This window comes from Gossypium hirsutum, chromosome A06 (assembly GCF_007990345.1).
Source record: "Gossypium hirsutum isolate 1008001.06 chromosome A06, Gossypium_hirsutum_v2.1, whole genome shotgun sequence".
Taxonomy (NCBI): domain Eukaryota; kingdom Viridiplantae; phylum Streptophyta; class Magnoliopsida; order Malvales; family Malvaceae; genus Gossypium; species Gossypium hirsutum.
In genome coordinates this window covers 12,975,240-12,995,467 of record NC_053429.1, presented here as the reverse complement: position 1 = coordinate 12,995,467, position 20,228 = coordinate 12,975,240, and the positions used below count along the sequence as shown (strand labels likewise).

The 20,228-nt window shown below is 32.6% G+C and overlaps 1 protein-coding gene and 1 non-coding gene across 2 annotated transcripts; both read right to left on the bottom strand.

Moving 5' to 3' along the window:
- Positions 1 to 10,024: 10,024 nt before the first annotated feature.
- LOC121231168 (small nucleolar RNA R71) lies at positions 10,025 to 10,131 on the bottom strand. The gene has a single exon (XR_005929235.1). It is a non-coding gene; the product is annotated as a small nucleolar RNA R71 (small nucleolar RNA).
- Positions 10,132 to 18,444: 8,313 nt separating this feature from the next.
- Positions 18,445 to 18,897, bottom strand: LOC107963284 (uncharacterized). Its single transcript, XM_016899843.1, has one exon. It carries the CDS (start codon positions 18,895 to 18,897, stop codon positions 18,445 to 18,447), a length of 453 nt encoding a protein of 150 aa, XP_016755332.1.
- Positions 18,898 to 20,228: the final 1,331 nt, after the last annotated feature.

The following is a 20,228-nucleotide window of genomic DNA, read 5'->3' as shown; positions in this document are numbered from 1 at the left end:
TGTAAGTACATGCCAACTAGTCCAACATAGGTACAAAACCATAATAGAACAAAACATAAAGTATATACATTGGCTTGGATGTGACTCTAGGATGTAGAGCTCAAAAACAATATTCTCATGTTAGCCCTTAACCTACACATTGAAAACAAGTCCAATATGCTAAGCATACAATTCGCTTAGTGGTGCTCATAATGAATTCCATTTTACTCTTCCCTTATTATTGTTTATCCAAGTCCATTAGATCATGTTGCAAGTCATTTAATATTAATTCATTCTTGTGTGCATTTTAGGCTCATTGCCAAATCTTATCTTCATGTGACTTTTTGGCACTTAATTCTTTAGGATAATTTAAACATGTTTCCATTTTTAATCACAACTATTAGCTTAACACTTGTTTTATACTCTTCCTATGTTACCGACTTCAATTTAAGTTACAACATCGCTTATACTATTACCAATCTCAAATTTATTACCACATTTTTACCACAATATCACACGTGTATGTCAATTCAATTTATAGGTCTTTCCATCTTATAATTCATTGTTTTAATGTGAGTGATTGCCTTTGTAAAATCTTATCATTGTCAACTCATTCCATATACAAAAAAAAAACATGAACACACATTTTGCAATGAAAATAAATCATGTCAGTTTTTACTTAGTCTAAATAGCATGCATTTACCAGTTATTAAGTCCGAACAATTCAAACATATGATTCATGTATAAAATACTCCCCAAAAATAAAAGTTACCAAGCCATAGTCTAGTTTAATAAATTACAGTCCAAAACTAGTAGAAAAATTGTAAAAAGTATATATTTAATGTAAAAACAATTTGATGTCCGAGAGTCATTTGCATGCCAAGTCCGATCCTAGTTTTGAGCGTTAGTTGAGAAGTAGGAAATTAAGGGGTGAGATTAAGAAATTTCAGTGTGAGTCTAAGCAAAAGTATACATGCAAATTATCAGAATAACAAAAGTCACATTATACAATTCATGCAGTTCACAATGCCATAATAATTTCTGTATATGACATGCTCAGTGAAACGATGAAATAATCCTACCCGTCCAACCACTACCACACCACGAGTTCCCCAAAAACTCGTTTACCAAACTCCAAACAGTGTGAGCTAAAGCTCGAAATAGTTAAACCACCAGTAACAGAAGTGCATATTAATTGCCAATATAAGTGCAAACAGTGCTGCCAATGCTATGGTTAAGCCACCAGTAAAACAGGATAATACACTTTTAATTGTTGTGAATGCACAGCAATTTTTGCAGATAAAAACTACTAGTAAATACGATTAAATCGCTCAATCTCCTCAGTAATTCAATGCATAACATTAAAAAATTAATACCAACTTAACTGTCGTTGATACTCCATGAAACTCCTTCGTCAACCAACAAACCCAACCCCATGCAATGAAATAATGGCATTTCAATCATGTAGCATATCATGCTAAACAGTACAATAACAGTAAGAATATCATATCAATCATATAGCACAACATGCTAGTCAATACAGTAACAGTAACAGTAACAATATCAATTGCATAGTCAACATGCTTCAGTTTAACAGTTTCATATACATGATTTTCAAGTAATCACTATTAACAATAGCAATCAAGGCATGCTTACAGACAAACAATTTCATACCAATCACGAACATATAATCAATTAATTAGTAATGTAGTCTTAAACATGATTTTAGGGGCTTTAACATGTAGGGAATTACACTGGGATTAAAATAAAACATATCATAAAACAGTGTGAAAACAATATATCATAAAACAGTGTGAAAACAATAGAATAGAAGGTCATACGTCCTTGTGGGGATGTTGTGTTACTCACAATGACCATGTGTAAAATAACAACTTTTCTCAACAGTGGTCACACGGTAGTGTACCAGGTCGAGTAACCCTCTCTAGGTCATGTGGCCTTACTTTAACCCTAACAAAATAGTGGCACACGGCCGTGCCAACTGTCCGTGTGCTGTGTATGCTCGTGTGGTCCAAAATCCACACTCGGTTTGCCATCTTTTGGCTTGAACACACACTTGGAAAATCTGTAATCCAAATCATTGATGTTATTTACCGCTCCAAAGCCCCAAATCCAAATAAAACTAACTCTGGTCTGAACCTAACACTGAAATTAAATGTTTAGCAACAATCCTAGGATATTCTATCGAATTTAACTTAACAGCGGAACGAAAACCAACCAATTCATTTACATTACTTTTAATCACTCGAAAGATGCAAACAACCACCTTCTTTACTGACGATCTGAGGGATGCAGATCCGAACCTTTACCAAAAGTTAATTCACAACATCATATTCCGTCAACATAGAGAAGAAAAGAATGAAGGGAAACAAAACATAAAATCAAATCTACCTTAGAAATCTTACCCTTCCCGATTCAATTCTGTGGCAACGGATTCGTGAAGAATGTAGAAAACAGAATGTAAGCGTGGTGACAACAGAGATAGGTAAAAAGGAAGGAAGAAAAAAGGAAAATGGAGATGAACAGAGAGGGAGAAAGGGTTGGGCGGCAACGAGAAAAGAATAAAATGAAAAGGCTAATTTTTGAGCTAAAAATTGGTATTTAAACCTAGGGTTTTTTATTAGTTATAGGTGGCACACCTAAGGAAGGGAGAAAAAAATTTACAAACAAAAAATAAATTTTGTGCAAGCAAGGAGAATTAAACTCGAGTTTTTAAGGGAAGGAAGGAATCTTTTAACCATTGAGCTAAACTTATTACTTGACATAGTTCTACAAGTTTAAACCAAAAACTCGGGATGTTACATATCCTCTACCACACCAATAGTGCATGCAATGCATCAATTAATCCCATGCCAATTCATACCATGGCCTAACTAAATCCCGTATACTATTATATGCAACATTGCTATCATACATGGAGAACATTTCTTATAATGTGCCTCTCTAAGTTCGATATTCATTTTATAATTTTTTTTATTAAGATAATATTTTATATTGTTTTGTATAAAAGTTAAATATAACAATTTGAATATTTTCTTTGTTTTAACAAAAATAAAGAATAATTAATTCAAATATAACTTTTTTTTGAAAAAAAAATTACTTAACATTTTCAACATTAAGTAATAAGTAGCTATCTATCAACTTATTTCATTCATATTTTTTTGGGTGAAAGTTTTATATTGAGTACAAATTTAATATGGTTATCGAATGTATTTTTTTTAAAAAATAAATGTTTGAAATAATATTTTTTCAATGAAATAATTTTTTCTATATTTGTTAAAATTGAAATCTATGTATTCTTTAAAAATTGAAAAATATTTTGATCTGTTTTGATGTTGTTTTTTAGAGTAAAAATAGTTACATAACAAAAATAAATTATATTTCAAAAAAAATTATTTTAAATTAGCAAGTCCGTCCATTAATTAGGAATAAAAGATAAAACAAAATAATTTTATATACATTTTTTATATAATTAATATTTTAAGAGTTCGATAGTAATATTTTATGTTCTATTAATATAGATTATGTTCGTCAAATTTTGATTAAGTTCAAAAATATTTAAATATTTGTTCTATGTAAAAAAACCTTTAAAATGTTAAATCTATATATTAATAAAATAGTGATATGAGATAACTTCTAAAATTTACATACATGATATTGATAAATTTAATAGTTAAACTGTTAAAATATTAATAATATAAAAAAATTATTAATTTTTTTTTCTTTACTTTGATTCCTTTAATGCAGTTATTATTTTGGGACAACATATCATGATTAGTGGATTATTTTGGATTCCGACATTTATAATGTAATTTATATCTTAGATCATCTCAAACTTTTCACATACTACACTTGATTGAATATTACAATAAAAAACTAGTTTTTATTTTTATAACTATTTTAGGTATATGAAGTTAAATTTTTCTAAAAAAAGAAAGAAAGGATAACTTAATGAATGCCCCAATTTAAGTTTTTATATAATTTATGGTAGTTAGGGTGTTGAAATTACTAATGGGTCGTCGGTATTAGGTGATCTTAAAAAATCGAAGGCACGTTTTAATTACAATATAAAATATTATTTGCTACCTTCTTGTTGATAATTACGTAAAATGTGCATGTTAATTAGGTATGTGGAGTCGCAATATATCAATTTAATTGAAAGTTTACAAAGTTTATATAATCCGTTCACTATGCAAAAAATAAATAAATAAAATCCATTCACTTTTTCCTTTTCAACACTTGAAAAATCTTATTTTATAATATTTTATTAACAGATTAATAAGTATAATACTTATCTTTAGGATATATTAAAAAATTAAATATGATAATCTTGTAATTAAGTCGTAAAAACACTACAAGAAATTAAGGATATAGCGAGATTTTTTTTAATCTTTAGCTGCGTTTTTTTAATATTCATCTGATTTATTAGGTCAATACGTTATGTTATTCATTGCATTATCCTTAAGTTATATTTACCTTTGCTTTTCATATCCAGCTAAATATCAATGTGATTAAGCTGAATTGTGCATATTTAAAACTCATATTAACCACGAGAGTTGAATGAGATAATAAGAATTTTTCCATCTTAATTAGTGGTTGAGGGTTTAATCCTCATCTTGGGTATGGAGCTGTTTTACAACTTGTGACCAATATTTACTCCTTAATGGACCTGCAGAATGCGAAAAATTAATTATCAAGCTCACTCCAATAAATACTTTGAAAAAAACAATCAAATTAATTTATTCTAGCATATGCTAATCATTACATTGCTTTTATTTTTCCTCTTTATGCAAGCAAAGGTCCCTCGCTTACCCAGATCAGGACTTGATGGGACCATGAATCAACTCCCTCACTTACCAAAAAAAGAAACGACTATAAACTATGTAAACAAATTAAACATGCATTCCTTGGAGTACAAGGAACGATTGTAAGATTGCAATTGTGGTTTTACATATTTTGAAATAATTAGTGTATTACCATTATTATTCATGTTTCTAAGTAAAGCAGAATTTACATATTTAAAAATTTTGAACCCTTAATTTTATAAAAAATCAAAATTTGATTCATATTTCCATAAAACTCTATTTTATAAATAACAAGTGTGAACAAATTAATGAAAGTAAAGAAGCAAATCCACCGTGACAAAATTAGGTGTAATTAAGTAGCAATAGAGTCAATATCGTATGTATATTATCATCGTTCTTAATAATGATCGAATCTTTTGTGAAAACCAAAGCTCATTTGATGTAAATGAATCTCGATTAATCAAGCAGGTTCTAGTTAATATTGATCCTATTAATTAAGATTAAGACATTTCTTGTCACCAGAAGAACCTTTGAACTAGTGGTGACGGCATAGTATAGTAGCTAAATGTTGTGATTAATTGGTTTGAAGTAAATTCGAAAATCTAGATTCGGATTTTGCTTATTTTCTTAGGGTCTAAGTTTGATAAACAACTCAAAACAAATGCTCTACTTGCTATTGGATTAGACTAGTAATTAATTGTCCAACACTTTTTCATTTTTCCATTTTCTTTTCAATTAGATAGCCAATCTTATGTGATTTGATTTCATCATAGCCGACTTAGAAATAATAAATAATAAATGTAGTAGGAGTGTCTCAATTGTCACTATCAAACACTCCTTCTATGGTGGGTAATTGTGATTTACTTAGATTTGTGGGCCAGAAATGAATATATACGTTCCTAAATTGAATTGAATTTAAGCTGAAAGATAAACATACGAGTGCAGAAACACAAACTGTTACTAAATCTTTGACAAAAGAAAGAAAATTGGTTAATATATCATTTTTAAAAATATTTGTTACATTGTCAATGGAATTTAAAATTTTACAAATAAGTTGCGATAATGACAAGTTTAAAATAAAAAAATTTAAAAAATTAATATATAAGTATTAATATTATTTTTTTATTCCACAAGTAGTTTTAAAAAACTTTTATGCATTTTCTTTTTTAAATATTTTATTATACATTTATAAAACACTTGCCAATTCCCTCACCCTACTTGTAGAGTCTAAAAACTTCTATGGTAATATACCAAATATTATTCCAATATATAAAGGAAATGAGACAAGTGGCAAATTTATAACGTTGCTTGTGAAGTTAAAAAATTACATTGACAGTGTACCAAATATATTTTTTAGAAAAGATTCGTTGATTTGTTTTTCATTTTTCTGTTCAGTTGCAATTGTATTAATTTACAAATAGTTATAAATTGAGAGATGAAAGCCAAAGTTTAGTTACATAATTCGAAAATTTTCAACGTTTGCGAAGTCTTATCAACAAGTATAAGACATGATTTAAATCCAACTCAATAAAACTTTCCCCTTAAAAATTTAATTGTAAACTAAATAATAAGAACAATTTACTTGCAACAAAAATGCACTAACATAAGTTCCTTGTTTAAATAGAATAAGTGCTCTCTCTATCTTTTTAATAAAAGACATAATGGCTTATTTAGTCTTCCAATTTTATTAAAAAATTATTTTAGCCCTCTATTTATTTTTTTGCCCCTTTTAGCCCTTAAATTTGCACTGTTTGTTAAATCACCCCAAAATGAATGGAAAAGTTAACGTTTGTTAACTTTACTGACGTAGTGTACACGTGAATGCCAAGTTAGCAATTGATGAATTTTTTTAAATTTTAAAATTATTAAAAATATATAAAAATATTTTTTAATATTCTTAATTTTTAAAAAAATAATTAATTGCTAATGTGGTATACACATGGACTGCCACATGGATGTCACATCAACAGAGTTAACATATGTTAACTTCTTCATCCATTTTGGGGTGATTTGACGAACAACACAAGTTTAAGGGCTAGAAAAGACAAAAAATTAAATAGAGAACTAAAATGATTTTTGTTTATAAAGTTAGAAGGCCATATAAGTCATTATGCCTTAATAAAACAATAACAAGCCTTCATGGGAGTTGAATCTTGCTCATGTAACTAGAACTAACACTTTTGAATTGTTTTATTTATAAAATAAAAGGTAAACTACACTGAATGTCACTAAATTATTTAACTTTATAAAGTTATAAAATGATCTTTGAACTATTTGAAAGTTTTTTTTAATTATTTGACTGTTAAAATTGTTGTTATATGACTTTCTATATTTGCACCACTTACACCAATCGAAAACTCTCCTTCCCTCCTCTTCTAATATTGTTAAGATCGGCCCGATTAAGCAACAAGTAAAAAAAAGCGAAATAAATTAGGAAATTGAATACACAAATTTAACGTAGAAAAACCCCTTCGAAGAGGATAAAAAACCATGGGTAAAGATAATTTTACTATAATGGCAAAAGAACAAAGAGTGCAAAAGATGGAGATAAAAAACTAAACCCTGAAAAATGCAAAAATAAAGAACCCTTAAAACGTAAACAAAAAATTCTTTAAATGTGTTATGAGTTCTAATCTCTAATGGGTGTATTTTTCTAAGGTTGTAAAAGAGCCTATTTATAGGTTAAATTAGTAAGTCAAATAAACTATGCTAATAAATGTTAAATATATTATACTAATAAATACTAAATCTTTTAGAAAGAAAATATATTTTGTTTAACTTGACTTGCAAGCAATCTCTAAGAATTTGGGTCACACAACTCTAACAATCTCTACCTTGACACGAATTCTTACAACACCATCTTTGCCAAAGCCCGCCATGGGCCTATCTTGAACTATGCAGGGAATTAACTAAGTCAAATCTATGCCTAAAAGCTGGAAGACTTCTAGCCTTCGACTTGTGCACTGCCGAATCAAAACTAACCCGGGTATGATTTTTACGAACACAGTGCTTTAACTTTTCAAAACCTATATCTAAAAGAGAACCTCTTTTTAACGAAACGATCACACCTTTTTCCCTCCTATGACCAAGTTGCCTCCGTTCCAAACGAGTTGACTTCGACTCCGTAACAGACGAGGGACATCAGATAAACCGTAATTTATACATATTTTATCCCATGCTTAGCACATTTATGGATGATTTCTTCTTAGATTTGGTGAATTCGATGCTCCTAATCCTTTAATTTCCTGTTTTATACTTAGGTGAATATAGCAGAGTAAAAAGAGCGAGAAACAGGGAAAAACGGAGAAAATGGGCCAACATGGGAAATCAACACGGCCTGGACTTCCTCACATGGGTAGGCCACACAGCCGTGTCCATTTGGAAGAATCGAAGCACTACTCACGCGGATAGACCACACACCCGTGCCTATTTAATATCCTTGACCACGATCTGAAGCAATCGCACACGAGCATGTCAATGTCGAGCCCAAGTATAGTCCTATTCGGAAAAAGCCACTTTTGAGGGCTCTTAGGCATTCTAAAGCCTATTCAAACACCTGAGGAGGCACTTAGAAAACACACACAGAGTAGGAGGCAAGGAATTACTCAAGGGAAGCCGATTGATCCATCTCAGAAGTCGGATTAATCGTCAAGACTGAAGATCTCCCTTCAATTTCTTTCAGGAGTTTTGGGTTTTCTTTATGTTTTGTTATCTTTATTCTTTTGAGATGTTTTCTTTCATAATTATGAACTAAACCCCCTAAATACCTAAGGGGAATGAAACCTAAGACAGATCTTGTTATTATCATCTGAATTGTATGATAAATATTTGACTTGTTCTTAATTATGTGTTCTTAATTCTTGTTTTAATATTCCAGGTTATTGATTCAAGTTAATGCACTTATTCAGAGGACCAAAAGTCCTTATCTAAGAGTACATTTGTCGTAATTAAGTGGAGTTGATTGCACGCCTAGAGATAGTGTGACAAGATTTTGCCGAATTAGGGTGAAACCTAATACGGGAGTCCATAGATCGAGTTAATACAACACTAGAGTGTTAATTAGAAAGAGATTTCAATTAATCAACCTAGGGTTAGAAGTTATTAGTTTTGAGAGAGATAATAATATAACTTAGGGATTCCTACGGATCAAGTCAAATGAATAAATCGTCTGATTCAGAGTTAAATAACAAGTGAAGTCTAGGTGGATTTTTCCTTGGGTATTGTCTTAATCAATCGAGTTTTCCCAAAAGCTTTTCCTCAATTTTCTCTCTGTGCACCCTTAGTTTAGTTAATTAGTTTAGATAAACAAATCCCTTAATTTTTAGGCTAGATAATAAAAAGAAAGTAATTACTAGCACTCTTGGTTCCTTTGGGTTCGACAATCCGGTCTCGCTAAAGCTATACTACTGTTCGATAGGTACACTTGCCTTTATCGTGATAATAGTTAGTTTCAAGAGCGATTAATTATAAATTTTAAAATCTGTCGTAAATATCACGTATCAAGTTTTTGGTGCCGTTGCCAGGGAACTTAAGATATTAGGAACACTCAATTTTATTACTTTAGCCATTTTACTTTAATTGCAATATAAATTTTTATTTTATTTTCTAATTTTCTCTTTTATTCGTTTCTGTCAGGTTTTTCTAGTTTATGACCAGAAGAAACTCGTCAGAACCATTACTTTTTGATAGTGAGATCGATCGCACAGCTCGCAGAAATTGAAGAGAACTAAGGTGAAGCTTAAGATACACAAAGGAAGGGCAAGAGGACGATATTCAAACCACAACCGAGGAGATGACTGAAAATTAGGAAAATCTGCTACCTCTTACGATTGCTGCTGATCTAGTAAATCAGAATCCTGCTCCGCGCACTATGTATGATTATGCTAAATTGAATTTAACAGAAACTGAGTCAACTATAGTTAGGCCTGCTATTGCTACAAATAATTTTGAACTGAAACCTAACACGATTCAAATGATACAGCAATTTGTTCAGTTTGATGGTTTGCAGGATGAGGATCCAAACAATCACTTGGCGAATTTTCTGTGACACATTTAAAATCAATGGCGTTTCTGACGATGTCATACACCTTCGATTATTTCCCTTTTCATTAAGGAATAAGGCTAAACAGTGGTTGAACTCGTTACCACGAGGGTCAATCACTACTTGGGAACAAATGACTGAAAAGTTTTTACTAAAATATTTTCCACCAGCTAAAACGGCTAAATTAAGGAATGATATCTCTTCTTTTATACAGATGGATCTAAAAACACTCTACAATGCATGAGAGAGATACAAGGATCCGTTGAGAAGGTGCCCTCACCATGGGTAACTCTGGCTACAGGTTCAAACTTTTCACAATGGCCTGAATCTTTCAACTAGACAGATGGTTGACGCAGCCGCTGGTGGGATTATCAATAAAAAGACACCTGAGGATGCTTATGAATTTATAGAAGAGATGTCACTGAATAATTATCAGTGGCAAGTCATGAGGAGAAAGCCAACGAAAGTAGCCGACGTTTTTAACATCGATTCGGTCACCATGCTCTCTAATCAGGTAGAACTTTTGAATAGAAAAATTGACGGTTTTCTTGGTTCTTCATAGGTTCACCCAGTAATGCAATGCAAGTGGGGGAGGGACGAGCAATTCAGAGTACCCACCTTATGGCCACAACATGGACAACAAGCAATTAAATTGTATGGGTAATAATCCTTGACTTCAAAATCATCCCTATAGTAACACTTACAATGCAGGATGGAGGAACCACCTAAATTTCTCATGGGGAGGCCAAGGGAATCAGAAACCACCACCACCTCTAGGCTTCCAACAACTATCTCACCAACAAGAGAAAAAATCGAACCTTGAGGAGATGCTAACAAAATTCATCTCGGTTTCAGAAACTCATTTTCAGAATACCGAGATAGCACTTAAGAATCAACAAGCGTCGATCCAAGGGTTCAAAACTCAGATAGGCCATCTCGCTAAATTGATATCTGAACGACCACAAGGTAGCCTACCGAGTAACACTGAATCTAACCCAAGAGAGCAGATCAATGCGATTACCATTCAAGATGAGGAAGGGTTAGTTGCACCTGAACCAAAACCGAGGCAAGAAACTATGGTAAGTAAAGGTATAGGTGAGGTAGACCATAGTGAACAAAAACAGGTAAGTAAAGAGTACAAACCACATGTTCCATACCCCAATGTGACAAGGAAAGACCACTCAGACGAACAATTCGGTAAATTCCTTAAACTTTTAAAGAAATTACATATTAACTTACTGTTTATTGAGGCTCTTTCATAGATGCCAAACGTAGTCAAATTTTTAAAGGAGCTTTTAGTAAATAAGCGGAAATTAGACGAGGCGTCGCATGTGGAGATGAATGCAGTTTGCTCAGCCATTCTACAGAATAAGCTGGCCAACAAATTGAAAGATCCAGGGAGTTCTACGATTCCTTGTTTAATTGGTAGCTTAGATGTTAATAATGCCTTGGCTGATTTAGGGGCTAGTACCAATGTCATGCCTTACAAAATGTTTAAGCAACTAGGTCTTGGGAAACCCAAACAAACTAGGATGAACATTCAATTAACAGATAAAACAATCAGATTTCCTAGAGGTATTATTGAAGATGTACTCGTTAAAATTGACAAATTTATATTCCCAGTTGATTTCGTTGTTCTAGACATAGAGGAGGATAGTAACGTGCCTTTAATTTTAGGGAGGCCCTTTTTAGCAACTGCTATAACGATAATTGATGTTGGTATAGGTGAACTCACACTTTGTGTGGGTGATGAAACAATCACTCTTCAAGCTCGTAATTCGAGTAACACCTTAAAAATTGAGGGTGATTGCATAAATCATACTACTAGTACTGATCATGTGGTAAAACACTCTATGCAGAAAATAGGTTCGAAGAGCGCACATGAGCCTTGTTCAAGCAACATCAAAGGACCTATCTATGAAGAACGAAGGCTACGAGTTGAGGAACTAGATGAATGACGGACACATAAACCAAAACCACGCCTTGATGAGCTCAATATTCCACCAAATCAACTTGAGGTTGGAGACAAAGTACTACTGGATGCAACAGATCCTCGTATTGCCACTTCTGAATCTAATGTAGAAATTTCTCTCACGGTACTCAATATTTTTCCATATGGTACAGTCGAGGTAATTCATCCTAAATTCGGCACCTTTAAGGTAAATAATACTCGTCTAAAACCTTATTTTGATAAAATTGATAGCAGGGATGAGGAGTGTAAACTCCTCGAACCACCATGACTATGCGAAATCGAGGTAAGTAGAGCTTAGACGTAAACTCCTCGAACCACCATGACTATGCAAAATCGAGGTAAGTAGAGCTTAGACTATAAATAAGCGCTTCTCGGAAGGCAACCCGAGCACTAACGATGTTAACTTCTTTACATTTTAGTTTTTAACAGTTAATTCACTAACTGAGTCGCTGAACACAGGATTTCTAGAACCACATGGCCAGACACACGGGCATGCCTTAGGTCGTGCCCATACCATGGAAGGAAACACGATTGTGTGATACGGCCGTGTGAAAATAGAAAAAAAATATTTCCCCAACACGGGATTCGATAAGTTGCCACGACTGTGCGACATGGCCGTGGGCAATCCTACCAAATTAACACGGGCGTGCGACACACCCATACCCACCGATCGTGGTCGAGCCTATCAAAACAACACGGGCGTGCACCGGCATACAGGGGTGTAAGAGAAGTGAATGAAGAACGACACGGCCGTGCAACATGGCCGTGTGCACCAATGTGCCCAATTTTGAAAACTATGAAACGCACGGGCTAACCCGTGTGCCCCAATTTCTTTATAAACACCTATTATTTATTTTTATTTATTATTTATTTTTATCTTTATTTATATTTTGAAATTACCTTTTTATTTCCCTTTAATACTATTTTTATTTTATCTTGAGACTTTATAATTTTTATTCGGCTATTTCTTTACAAGTAATTGTGCTTCTTTATGTTTCTTAAAAGAAGTTCCTAATTCTATCACAGTTATAAAGAGCTCCAAAGCTCACTATTACTTAGGAACTCCACTGGAAAAGGTTCTCCACGACTACCATGTCCTGCCCGACCACCATGATAACCTCTTCGCTGGCCATTGTGGTTGTGGAACCTAACCTTTATCACCACCAGAGTATCCTCCTCCAATCTCATCATTGCCTTGGCCGATTATTCTCCAGAACTCCAATTCAAGGATTCCATTCATCATTCAGGAAGTCTCACTCCTCTCCCTATCTTATGATCTTATATCTATATAATTTAATAAATCTAACCTTGTACAATGAGGGCAATGTACATCCTAAGTGTGGGGGGCCTTTTATATCATTATCAGAAAAATCTCTGAATTTTGTCTTGTTCTCAAATAATTTTCTCATATCATCATTAGAATGAATTTTGATTAATTTATGATTTTTATTAATATGTCTTGAATTAAAACATAGGCATTCATGCATTAATTGTTTAAACTTTAAGGAATTAGAGAATCAAGCATGATAAGTTAATTTTTAAGAATTAATTTCTTTTTTAGGTTGTTTCCCCAAGTTTAGGTATTATCTTGAGTTAAAATTCATAGGTTTAAACATCAAAAAGCCATAATTTTGTGAGATCTTGAGCCTTTAGAGCATCTATTATTTCTTTCATGCTCACTTTTATTGTTGCTTTGAGTGCATCAATATTGAATTGTCATTCTAGAACTTGTTTGATTATGCATGTCAAGACCACACCATTTGATTTGATATGTCGAGATGATAAAGGCACTTAGGTTTAACCTACTCACTCCATAAAAGCCTACCTTCACAACTAAACCTTAGTGAACCCCCTTGAGCCTAACAACCCATTCATTGATTTACCCTTAATATTAACCCTTAACCCATTATTATTGAAATCCCCTAAATTAACTTGATCCCTATTTTTGTCGAGATTTGATTTGAATAAATTGCTTAGCTATGTTTTTGATAGATAGCCTATGTTATTTAACTTGTTCTAAAAAAAATATAATACATACATACATATATATTAGTAGTAATTTGTTGTTTTTTGAGCTTAAGTGTTAATTCCATATTTTGAGAAGAAGCTCACTTGTATTCAATTAATAATTAGTTATTTTTCTAGTTAGGTAATTTTTCAATTCAATCTCGATTTTAACCTTTTCTTTCAGCTTGTGACCACACCCCCTAACCAAAGCCATGTGACAACCCTCTAAAGACCTTTTGTTTGACGTATCATCTCAATATATAGTGGTGGAGATTTGATTTTCATGCAAGCCTATGGAAATAACTTTTCATATTGACTAATGAGTGCTTCATTTATTGTCCTTAAACACCTCGAGTGATTTGAGTGAATCTTTAGTGAGAATGTTAAAACTTTGTGATATTTTGAATCAAGCGTAATCACTTAAATGAGGGGAGGCACCTATGCTTTCGTGATAAAATGCTCAACTTGGAATGATTGAAACTTTGATGTTCTTCTAGTTGAATTCTCATGTATGATTACTTATTATTTATTTTGAGAGATTATCGATAGGGATTATAAGTTGAGAAGAATTTATTTTGATTGTGAGTTGTGGATTTTGCTTGAGGACAAGCAAACGCTTAAGTGTGGAGGTATTTGATAAACCGTAATTTATACATATTTTTATCCCATGCTTAGCACATTTATGGATGATTTATCCTTAGATTTGGTGAATTCGATGCTCCTAATCCTTTAATTTCATGTTTTATACTTAGGTGAGCATAGGAGAGTAAAAAAAGCGAGAAACGGGCCAAAAAAGGAGAAAATGGGCCAACATGGGAAATCAACACGGCCTGGACTTCCTCACACGGGTAGGCCACACGGCCGTGTCCATTCGGCAGAATCAAAGCACGACTCACACGGATAGACCACACGCCCGTGCCTATTTAACAGCCTTGACCATGGTCTGAAGCAATCGCACACGGGCATGTCCCTGTCGAGCCCAAGTATAGTCCTATTCGAAAAAAGCCACTTTTGAGGGCTCTTAGGCATTTTAAAGCCTATTTAAACACCTGAGGAGGCACTTAGAAAACACACATAGAGTAGGAGCTAAGGAATTATTCAAGGGAAGCCGATTGATCCATCTCAGAAGCCGGATTCATCGTCAAGATTGAAGATCTCCCTTCAATTTCCTTCAGGAGTTTTGGGTTTTCTTTATGTTTTGTTATCTTTATTCTTTTGAGATGCTTTCTTTTATAATTATGAACTAAACCCCTAAATACCTAAGGAGAATGAAACGTAAGACGAATCTTGTTATTATTATCTAAATCGTATGATAAACATTTGACTTGTTCTTAATTATGTGTTCTTAATTCTTGTTTTAATATTCTAGGATATTGATTCAAGTTAATGCACTTATTCAGAGGAACAAAAGTCCCTATCTAAGAGTACATTTGTCGTAATTAAGCGAAGTTGATTGCATGCCTAAAGATAGGGTGACAAGATTTTTCCGGATTAGGGTGAAACCTAATAAGAGAGTCCATAGATCGAGTTAATGCAACACTAGAGTGTTAATTAGAAAGAGATTTCAATTAATCAACCTAGGGTTAGACGTTATTAGTCTCGAGAGAGATAATAATAGAACTTAGGGATTCCTATGGACCAAGTCAAATGAATAAATCGTTTGATTCAGAGTTAAATAACAAGTGAAGTCTAGGTGGATTTTTCCTTGAGTATTGTCTTAATCAATCGAGTTTTCCCAAAAGCTTTTCCCTAATTTTCTCTTTGTGCACCATTAGTTTAGTTAATTAGTTTAGATAAACAAATCCCTTAATTTTTAAGCTAGATAATAAAAAGAAAGTAATTACTAGTACTCTTGGTTCCTTCGGGTTCGACAATCTGGTCTTGCTAAAGCTATACTACTCTTCGATAGGTGCACTTGCCTTTATCGTGATAATAGTTAGTTTCAAGAACGATTAATTATAAATTTTAAAATCTGTCGTGAATATCACGTATCAATATCCAATTTCACTGGTTACTATAGAACCTTCTAGAATATAACGACTGCCGGTTCTTTTACCTTTTAACAAAACAAGAGCTCCACAATATACTTTAATGTCGCTTGACTCGATGTTGAATCTGCATCCTTTCAAGTTTAAAATACTAAAGAAGATGAGATTCTTTCGTAAATCAAGTACATACCTGACATCTGAGAGTGTCCTAATCGTCCTACTGTGTATCCTAATTTTAACAGTACCAATACCAATTACTTTACTAGATGAATTGTTTCCCATGCGCACAACTCTACCTTCAACCGAACTGTATGTGGAGAACCATTCTCTATTAGGACACATGTGGAAAGAACATTCTGAATCTAGGATCCACTCAGACGTAAGCTTGAAGTTATCGCTCGTTGACACTAACAAAAAATCATCACTGGCTTTATCGACCAAATTAGCACTAGCTACATCTTCCTCGTTACTCTCAGCAGCTCTTTTATTTTGCAGTTTATAACAATCTGCTTTGACGTGATCTAACTTTTTACAATAGCAACACCTTTTGTCTCGTTTCTTTGATGCTACCAAAATGGAAGCCTGCCTATCTACCTTGCTATCCAAACCAAACTCATTGTCGAGTTTATTTCTGAAATAATGACCCTTCACATTTTCGAACGAGAGTTTGTCTCTGCCATAAATCAGAGTGTCCTTGAAAGACTTGTATGAAGGTGGTAAAGAGCACAATAATAGCATAGCCTAATCATCATCGTCAATATGAACTTCAACATTCTTTAAATCATTTAAAAGAGTAATGAATTGACTGATGTATTCTTTAAGAAGCTCACATTTGTTCATGCGAAACATAAATAGACGTTGTTTCAACACTAAACGGTTAACCAGAGACTTAGTCGCATAAAGAGTTTCTAACCTTTTCCACAAGGCAGATGAGGTCTTCTCCATCAATACCTTCTGTAATACCGTATTCGCGAGGCACAACTGGATTGCATACAAGGCCTTTTCATCAAGCTCTTCCCATTTTGTTTGATTTAGATTCTCATGCTTTTTCCCAGTAACAACCTTTTTCAAGCCAGTTTGAACTAGAATTACCATCATCCTAACTTGCCACAGATTGAAATTTGTCTTACCATCGAAATTCTCAATTTCAAACCTTGTTGTTGCCATCTCTGAACGGGCTGATCTATGAAAATTGAACTAGCTCTGATATCACTTGTTAGGAATCGACCCGATTAAGCAACAGGTAAAAAAATAGCGGAATAAATTGAGAAATTGAACACACAAATTTAACGTGGAAAAACCACTCCAAAGAAGATAAAAAACCACATGCAAAGATAATTTTACTATAATGACAAAAGAATGAAGAGTACAAAAGATGGAGATAAAAAACTAAACCCCGAAAAACCCGAAAACAAAGAACCCTCAAAACGTAAACACAAAATTCTCTAAATGTGTTATGAGTTCTAATATCTAATAAGTGTATTTTTCTAAGGTTGTAAAAGAGCCTTTTTATAGGCTAAATTAATAAGTCAAATAAACTATGCTAATAAATACTAAATCTTTTAGAAAGAAAAAATATTTTGTTTAACTTAACTTACAAGCAATCACTTATAATTTTGGTCACACAACTCTAACAAATATATGTGTATATATATCTAAACATTACTATGTCAAAATAAATCTAAAAAAAAGTTTACACATAATTAAACTTTAAAGCTATAACACCAATATCGTTAAAGCTTTATATTAGTGATTTCAACTAATGCGTCATTAGTTTTTTTACATAAATTTTCTATAAATATAGTTTTTGAGTAAACAGTTTTCACATGCATGATGAATGTTTTATAATTGAGTATAAGTTAAAAGGTTTGTATATTACTAGCTTATTAGAATATAAAATTAAATGATTAATCAATAAATATTAAGTGTAATAGTAAGATACATTATACTATTAAAAAGAAAATTTATATCTAAAATTTAAAGAATATCTAAATTTTAAAGACAAACTTGTTACGAGGAATAACCACAAACTTTAAAAAATTTAGTATCCATAAATCATGAAACGATATAAAAAAACCTTAATTAATTTAATTACATAAGAAATATAAAAAATTATTTACATCAAATGATATAATTGAGACATTTTTTTGTTGGTAATATCAATCATCTTAAGTTAACCGAATTATTAGCTATTTAAAAAATAAATTATTTATATTTAATTTATACCTCTAAGTTTCTTTTCCCGAATAGTAATACCTCTAGTTTTTAAATTTTGAAGCTTAAAAAAAATGATGTGAAAAGTGTCCAAGGTTTTTTCTTGACCAAGACATTTTAAAATTTTAATTCCCAAAATAGGTTCATTTAAGCTTTATTCTTAAAAGAAGATATTTTAATCTAGGGAACTTCCTTGCCATCATTTTTCAAACAATTTTCTTTTTCATGCCAGCATTATATATGTCATTATCTTCATTATCCCCTTTCCTTAAGCCATGGTTAAAAGCAATTTCAAACAAAATCATTTTCATTTCATTTGTGCTTTTCCAAGGAAAAATATTATGAAGAAATGAAACGATAATAATAAGAAAAAGCAAAATAATTCCCACGAGAAGCATAAGAGAAAGAGACATTACAACATCATGTTATCAAAAGCGAAATATCATCATGAACAACAACATATTCCCACAGAGGTTTACAATATCCTTTTAAACACTTGATCATAGTTTGGTTGTCGGATTCGAGGATTGTGTTTCGCCATTGTTGAGTATTTGCCAACATTGATCCTAACCGAACAGCAAGAGCCTCAGCGACGAGCGGAGATCCCGCAAAGTTCAAGGCATTTGCACCTGTAATGAAAGAACCATCACTGCCTCGGGCAATTGCAGCGAGACTCGCAGTTTTGCTACGTTGATCAAATGAAACATCAACATTTATTTTAATGAAACCATGTGGGGGTGGGTTCCAAGAAGAGGCCAATGTTTGAGGGGTTGAATGGGACCGAGCATTCTCCTGAACATGCAGGAACTCTGAGAAATTCCTCCAAACATCATTCCAAATTTTAATGGGATCAGAAATAATGCCTTCAAACATCCTTAAATTTCGGCTCCATATTTCCTAGCATATCCAAGCTGCCAAACTTTTGGCTGAGAAAGACCCAAAATTTGGAAATTGTTTATTTATCTCAATCCACTAGTTAAAGAAACTAGAGAAACCGAATTTGAAGGATCATAGAGAAGAGTAGACGCTCGCCAAACCACTTTCGCAATCAGACAGAGAAACAGAATATGCTCGAGAGATTCAACCTTGTTGTCGCAGCTTTGACACTTCTTTGACAAAGCTAGATGACATCGGTACAAATTTTCATTAGAGGCAACAACACTATTACATGCTTTCCATTAGAAATTCTTTACTCTTGGGGGTACCTTACTCTCGGGGGTACCTTGTATTGCATATCGAGGTCCAATTTGAGCTTTTTCGAATATTCCTCAAGTGAGAGCTGTCGTCTTCGTTTCTGTGCTTCACTCTCTCAGAAGATTATACCCAGATTTAGAGTTGAGCAAAATTACATTCGATTCGAAAAAATAAAAATAAAAATTAAATTTCAACTTAATCAAATCGAGTTTCGAGTTTGAGTCGAGTTGAATTTTACAACTCGAATAGTTTGAATAATTCGAATAATAGATTAGTGTAAATATCCCTTTGATGCCTGCCAATTTTGAAAATGAGTAAATTGGTCTCTCTCAACAAAAATTACAAAAAAAATTTAAAATAATTTTCAAAAATTCAAAATATTTATAAAAATTCCAAAATTTATATTTTTTAAAAAATTATGAAATTATAAAATTCTTAAAGAATATGTAAAGAAAGTTAAAAATTTAAATCTTTTCTAGAATAATAATTTGGGGATCTAAATAAGTTAATTAATGGTTTAAGTAGCATATTGTTTTTGGGATCTTATTTTCGGAATCGAAGATGTGAGTATTGCAGTTCTTGGAAAATGCACAACCTTTAGGATCTTTGCCCAAGGCCCATCTGGGTTTTCAAAGAGTTTCCAAGCTTGTTTAGCTAGAAGGGCAACATTAATATCATAAAAATCCGAAAATGCCATACCTCTTAACTTTATTATGTTTAGCCAGACTTCTCTAGGACATCTAGCGGATTTTCCTCTCTTCATTTTCCCTACCACCCCACTAGAATTTTCTAAGAAGGTTTACATCATATTAGAAGTCGAAAGCGGTGCATTGAGTAATTAGGAATGGTAAAAGAAACAACCTATATCATTACCTCCTTTCCGGCTTGAGATAACAATTTCCCTTTCCAATTTTGAACTTTCGATTGCACTCATTTCATAAAAATTTTCAAGGGCTTCTATTTTACCTTTACCCCATGATGTCGACATGTAATAGTCCGATTTTAGGTCT